Genomic DNA, 7,277 nt, shown 5'->3' with positions numbered 1-7,277 from the left:
GACCCTGTGAAAGAAGGACTAAACACAAACAGAACGAACACTGAAAGTTCGAGTGAACAACTATTCAGTATTTGCCTGGCAATTGGCAGGAGTTATATGCCCACGTTGGTAACTTCACAAAAAGAAATTTATTTCCGGGTGCTCATTCCTTTTGTATCTGTGTCATTGCATACACGCAAAGCGTAGTGGAATACAATAATCGGTAGGTTTCCCAAGACCTAGTTCTGCACATAAGAATTATTTGTGGGAAATAACTGATATTCGGTCACTGTGCTAACAGAATGTTGTGAATTTATACAGAATTCTGGATTCAACACTACTTAATATGTTTTTTAGGGTGTTCGTGCGGTTTAATCAAGCCAGGCCTAAATTTACGTTTAAGAAGCAGGCGGCTACTAATGTACCTCAACTGCTTGCCGGTGGAGACAAAATGTGCTTTAGCAAGGCCTGCATTCCCGCAATGCATAGTGTAACAAGCCGGTTGATTTCATCACAATCGATGGGTCTTGATCGATTTTTCGAGTTGCGTATGGCTGCCTGCACCAGTGGACGCAGCCGGCGAAAGAAAAGGGGCGTGCTTGGTAAGGGGAGGTCACGTTATGTATACATGGCATTTTAGAAAAACACGTTTGGTGGAAAAGTTTTGTTTGAATTGGTGCTTTTTTATTTTTTTCTCAAAATATTAAGCTTGCTCGCTTCTTGCGCTTCAGTGACCATGATGTTATGTTGAACATTTCTGAAGTGGATGAATCATCTACTTAAAGCGCGCGCGATACAGCTAATGAGATTATTGGAGGAAAAGCGAATGTACAATCACGATAGCCTCCAATAAAGCTGAAATGTTGTGTAGGAACAGAAGGCCCACAAAGAATTGCCATTTATTAAACAGATCACTGTGTTGATGGCGCGGCTATCATCGTCGAGCCTACATGCCTGATGGCGCTGATGATGATGATGATGATGACCTCAAGTTATGGCTCATAACCACACTGGGGGATTGGCCAAGAATTGCGTGCTGAAACGTTCACCTATTCTTTTGAAGTGCTACTTATTCGATGATAAAAGAAATATAATGAAAGAGAGATAAGAAGACATAAAAAAATACAAGACAAAAGTTAAAAAGTTATTCGTTTTGTTGACTGTATGTAACTGCAAACGGCATCAAATACGTCCCTGTGGCTGACCCCTATAACTGACGCACCGAAAGATACTATGATTTCTGGTGATAACATTAACCCTAATTTTGCGAACGGAAGTTCTAGATGTCTTTTTCTTAACAATTTGTATCGTCGACATACCAAAAAATAATGATCTAGAGATTCTGTTTCTTGGCAGTATGGACACAGAGGCGATAGCGTCGGACCAGTCCTGTGTAAATATAGGTTTAATGGAGGGACACGGCAGCGTAATCTCGTGATCGCTAATTCTGATTGTCTTGATGGACACCACTGGATTTTCCACGGAAATCTGAGGTGCTGATATTCTGTCCATGTTGTTATTGATTCACTGACATCTCTATGAATTGAATATTTTCTATATCTGATTGCTGTTATGTGAGCCACCAAAGGAAGAACAGGCATTATAGGTCCACTCAGGGATGCTCGCGCTAATGCGTCTGCCATTTCATTTGAATGTAAGCCACAATGTCCAGGTACCCATAATAGTTTTAGAGAATTCAACTGTGGATGGCGCTAGTCCAGTCTCTTCGTCTTCTACAGCGGGGCTTGATGAGTAGTGTCCGCTACATGGCTCCTTCCCTAGCGATGAAGGCACTGCCGTTCAGCGCTTTAAATTGCGGAGATGGCACTGCCAGAGTCTAGGTTAGCTGGCTTCAAGCGGTTGATGGAAATTGTCTCTTCGCGTCCGTTGACAAGAAATCTAAAAAACTTCGCGTCACGCTTGATGACTTTGAAGGGACCGTCGTAAGCAGATTGTAAATGAGCTCGAGTAGCATCGTGACGGATAAATACGTGACTGCTATGAAGTAAAGATGGGCCCCTGTAAACATTTATGCGGTCGTTTCGAAGTGGCGGTGGTATAACAGTGGTCATTGTAAGGCGCAGGTGGTCGGAGTAGGATTGCAGGTCAGCAGATGATGGTTCCAAGGTGAAGAACTCACCGGGTACGCGAAGTGTCGTGCCGAAAACGACTTCTGCTGAGGAACACTGTGTATCTGCTTTCAGAGCTGTGCGAAGACCTAGTAGAACCAAAGGCAGGGTATCGTCCATGGTATCATGCAGTCATAGGCACGAAGCAATGGGCAAGGCCTATCGCTTTTAGTTGACGATGGAAGTGTTCCACCATGCCATTGGAACTTGGGTGATAAGCTGTAGTTCGTATGTGCGTTACACTCAGAACACAGGAGAGAGCTTGAAAGAGGGACGAGTCAAATTGTCTTCCTCTGTTTGTCGTTATGGTGTGTGGTACGCCGTAACGAGAAATCCAGGTATTTAAGATGACCTGGGTTACGAACTCTGCAATAATGTGAGAGAGTGGCGCTACTACACGCAAGCGTGTGAAACGGTCAATACATGTGAGTACGTAACGTTGGTTCGAGGACGGTGGTAGCGGACCGAGGTCGATGTTAACGGGGCCGATACGAGTGTCTGGTGGTGGAAAATGACCAGGCGCGCTAATAGTGTGTCGACTGACCTTAGCGCGCTGGCACTGTATGCGTGCCCGTCGGCGTTCATACGTGGCCACAGATAGCGGTAAGTGACAAGACGTTGTGTGTCCCGTACTCCAGGGTGCGATAAGAACTGTAGTGCGTCAAAACCTTGCTGCCGAAATTGTTGTGTAATGTACGGTCGAGGATAGCCCGTAGTCATGTCGCATATCACTGTGACGTTGCAGCCAGGCAGTAAGATATCTTCGAAGCGCAGAGAATTGTTGGCAGTCCGGAGTGTTTGACGTTCATGGTCTGTGCGTTGAGCGGTTGTGAGGTGGACGAAGTTAAGGCCGGTACTATTTACTTGGTTTGCAATTATATGAATCCGTGACAGAGCGTCAGCGATGGAATTATCGGCACCACTGATATGCCGAACATCACTGTTGAATTCGGAGATATATGCAAGCTGGCGAATATCGTGGGGAGTGTGCGAGGAACTGTTGGAGGTAAAAGCATAAATGAGTGGTTTGTGGTCGGTGAGAATAAAGAGCTGACGCTTTTCGAGACTGTGACGGAAGTGGCGAACTGCGAGGTAGAGTCCAAGCAATTCGCGATCGGAAGTGTTGTAGCGGGTTTCTTGTAGTGTCAGCTTCCTTGAAAGGAAAGGTATAGGCTGCCATGCCTTGCCAACCAGTTGTTGAAACATGGCGCCAACATGTCAGAGGTGTCTACCATAACGCACATTGAAACGTCTGGTTGCGAGTGTTGCAGTAGAGTAGTGGTAGCAAGCGCGTTCTTGGCAGAGATAAAAGCAGATTCACAAGCTATAGTCCACAATATAGCCGTGCTAGCTCGTGGTGTGCCATAGAGTAGAATGTGCAGAGGCTGTAAAATTGAAGCACAACAAGGAATGAAACGGCGGCAGTAATGTATGAGGCCCAGAAATGCCCGTAATTGCTTGGTGGAAGACGGACGTAGGAAATCTTTAATGGCTTGGATACGAGATGGGGCGGGTGGATGCCATGCTCGTCTACTCGATGGCCCAGGAAATTGAGAGAAGTAACCCCAAACTCACTCTTCGAGCTGTTTACAACCACGCCATATTGACGGAGGAGTTCAGACACCTTATGAAGGTCAGATTCATGCTCCGCAGCAGAGCGAGTGAATACAAGAATGTCGTCGAAGTAGAAGGAGCAACAAGTCCGGCCACGGAGTACTTGATCTACGAACCGCTGAAATGTTTGAGTGGCATTACCGAGGCCGAACTGCATGCGTACGTATTTAAACATGCCAGAAGGGGTAATGATTGCTGTTTTAGGAATTTAGGAAGGCTCGACAGGAATCTGAGCGTAGGCTTTTACTAGATCCACCTTGCTAAATATGCAGCACCCATGAAGCGATGCGGTGAACTCGTGGATTTGAGGTGTAGGGTACCTATCGGGAATCATCACTTTGTTTTAAGGCGCGGTAATCACCACATGGTCGCCAATCACCTGTCTTCTTGGGCAGCATGTGTAATGTAGATGACCATGGGCTAACGGAAGGATGAAGGACGCCCAACACGAGCATGTGTTTGAATTCTTGCTTTGCAACTTCAGTTGGTCTGGTGCTAAGCGGCGAGGTCGGGCGTATACTGGTGGTCCTTTAGTCACAATGTAGTCCGTGACGTCGTGCACTATTGGACGTTCTAGCGAGGATGGTTTGAACAGCTCTGGAAATTCCAGCAGGATAGTCGATCATGGTTTCAGTACCTGGGCGTGTGCTTGTACGAGACGCATAGGTGGTGCAGACGTGATGATACCATGTACGGACAAGTTTTTAGGAGTCAAGAAGGCGGCACTTGCGAAGATTGACGAGAAGGTTAAGCTTCCATAGAAAATAAACTCCGATGGTCGGCCCGTGGACGTCAGCGGCGGTGAGTAGCCATCGAAAAGGGCGTCACACATTTAGGTCAAGAGTTAGAGATTTCTGACCGCACATTTTAGTGTTGGAACCGTTGACGGCAGTGAGAAAAGACGCGTCATGGGGCCCTATAACGTAAAACTATTCCAATATGTTTCTATTCCAATCTCCAGACGTCAATTTTGCGTAACCACCGACGCAAGCACCGGGCGGTCACCCGCAGGGTTGTCTGAACACACCAATAAAACGCTCTCCTCTTTCATAGGAGGTCACTTTTGTTTGGTTGAAAAACGAATAACATTGCCTACGCTGAGCGGCCTGTCGTATCTAATTGGTTGACAAGAGGCGAGCAGAACGCTCAAGTGAGTGGAGAGGGATTCGATGGGGCAGAGCCAGCACTGAAAATCGATAACCAGATGAAGAGGGTGGTGCCGGCGTCTGCGATTGGTCGGCTTTCCCTTACTTAGCTCGCGGTGGCTGGTCGAAAATCGCGGCGGCATGCAACGGAAGCTTAAGAATGACGCTAAAAGGGACACTCAGCAAAGAAGAGTTGGCAGAATGAGGTGGTAAACATGCCGAAAGTGCTCGAAAACGTTACACGGCCACGCAAGAAGTTTTATTAAGCGCAAACTCACCCATGCTCTCCGGAAGGTGCGATTAGCCAGTGCCTGTGCGATCGGCGGCAGCCATCTTTTATTCCTTTCGGAACGGGGCAGCCTGCGGCTATTCAGAAGAAAATTCAGTTTTGTTCGGCATATTAATGCATCTTTAATGCGTACACGTCACTTTGACGCGGTGAGTTTTCGCGGTTTTTGGACCTCGCGTGACAGGCAGGTGAAGTGGGTGCAGCCCGAAAACTTTTGACCAATAGCCGGAAGCTAATAGCGAAAAGGCGTCGAATCAGAAATAACTATTTTTCTTTTTTCTGTCAAATCATGCATAATCAATGCTTACACATCATATCAGATGGGGAGGTATTGCGGTTTTCGTGACTTCGCGTGACAGACAGGCCAAGTGGGGGTGGTCGAAAAAAGTTTTTGACCAATCGTGGAGGGCTGATAGCAGAATTGGAATAGAAAAATTTGGAATAGTTTTACGTTATAGCGCCCATGGTGACGTCTTCTGTGGTGTTGAAAAGGGGGGGGGGATTACGCAAGTTTCCGCATCAGTTTCTACTAGATAGTGAACTTTTGTGACACGGTCAGTGACGTAGAAGAGACGGCTGGATGTAGAGCCAGTAGCAATAGCCGTCATCAGTGACTGGCCTGACCCTTTCCCGGAAAGTTGGAAGGCGGACGGCACTGCCTTGCTCGAGTGGCATATCTGACGTGATACCAAGAAATAAAGAGAGACGGAGGGCATGAAACGTTTTGGTCATGCGAGCGATGCCGCTGTTGATGGTTATTCGCCCGAAAGCTTAAGGCAGCCAACGGTTTAGTAAGCTCCTATACTTGCGCAGCAAGGTGCATGCTTGAACTATCGGGTTCAAGTGCTGCTGTAGCTTGGGTTGTGTCGCAATGAGTGCATCACAACGGTCAACAGTGCATATCACAAGATGGGATGAATCCATAATCTGATCTGCCATCGTGGCTAAGGCCTCGATGGATGTCGTAGGTGAGGCACATAAAATCATGCGTAGCTGGTTCGGTAGACGCTGTAAGAAGAGCTCCCGAAGGATTTTCGAGTCTTTTGATGGTGGACTGGTTCCCAGGAGTTGGGTCATGCTATGAAACAGATCAGTCTGTTTTATGTCAAGTTCCTCCGATGAGAGGAGCTGTTGAACCCGTCGAGACTCAGAGTCGGTGGTGTGCCGTAGTAACTCCCACTTAAAGGTATCGTACTTATCATCGGGCGGAGGAGCTAACAAAATGTCGCAGACCGAAGCTGCAGTGGTTGGGTTAAGCGCACTGACGACGTTGTCGTAACTGGCCACGTGAGATGTGACTCGGTGACGGCGAAACTGCGCCTCAATGCGGGCGAACCAGAGTTCACAGTCCGAGGGCCAAAAATCGGGAAGTTTCTGTGCGGGGATGGAAGACATTCCGTTTTCTTCGAGACGTCGTCGTTCCATGACGTCGAGAAGAAACTGGGTAGGCGTATACAATTATGATCTGGTATCACGTCCATGGTCACCAACTTGCAGGAACAGAAGGCCCACAAAGAATTGCCATTTATTAAACAGATGACTGCGTTGATGGCGTGGCTACCATCGTCGAGCCTATATGCCTGATGGCGCTGGTCCAGTCTCTTCTTCTTCTACCGCGGGGCTCGAGGAGTTCTGTCCACTACAGCAGAATTTAATGCACTATATAGTGAGAATGTACTAGAAGAACAGAAAGACTAAACAGAGTTTAGCGTGAGAAGGTATTTTCTCTTTCTTACTGGGATTGCCGCCATGTCGTGGTTACTTGCGAAACAAGCCACAGACTTCTGGCCTCGTTTGCGATAGTCTGGATACGACTTTCTAATCCTCTCTTCGGTAAGAAGACTTGACATAACAGACCCTATACGTTCTACCGACCTTCATTGTCGTCTTTGTATTATTACGTCAACTCGCCTTTCTCTCTGCAAGTCAAGTTCGAGACCTTTATTGATCGTTGTGGGGAGCCTATGCCCCGCTTTATAAAGATAACGGCGTGACTAATGACGTTCACGTCAGACGACGAAGCTGCCTTTCATGGCGGCGTGGCCGTGAATCGATTATACAAGCTGACTTATTAATTTTCGCCATAAATTTTTCTGTTCGCACCCTTGGCGCTGCAGCATG

The 7,277-nt window shown here is 47.2% G+C and overlaps 1 protein-coding gene across 1 annotated transcript; it reads right to left on the bottom strand.

Moving 5' to 3' along the window:
* Nucleotides 1-5,927: 5,927 nt before the first annotated feature.
* LOC142578222 (uncharacterized) lies at nt 5,928-6,551 on the bottom strand. Its single transcript, XM_075687626.1, has one exon. It carries the CDS (start codon nt 6,549-6,551, stop codon nt 5,928-5,930), a length of 624 nt encoding a protein of 207 aa, XP_075543741.1.
* Between the last annotated feature and the right edge of the window lie 726 nt (nt 6,552-7,277).

This window comes from Dermacentor variabilis, chromosome 4 (assembly GCF_050947875.1).
Source record: "Dermacentor variabilis isolate Ectoservices chromosome 4, ASM5094787v1, whole genome shotgun sequence".
Lineage (NCBI taxonomy): Eukaryota > Metazoa > Arthropoda > Arachnida > Ixodida > Ixodidae > Dermacentor > Dermacentor variabilis.
Note: the sequence above shows the minus strand (reverse complement) of the source record. Positions and strands in the feature narration are given on the sequence as shown.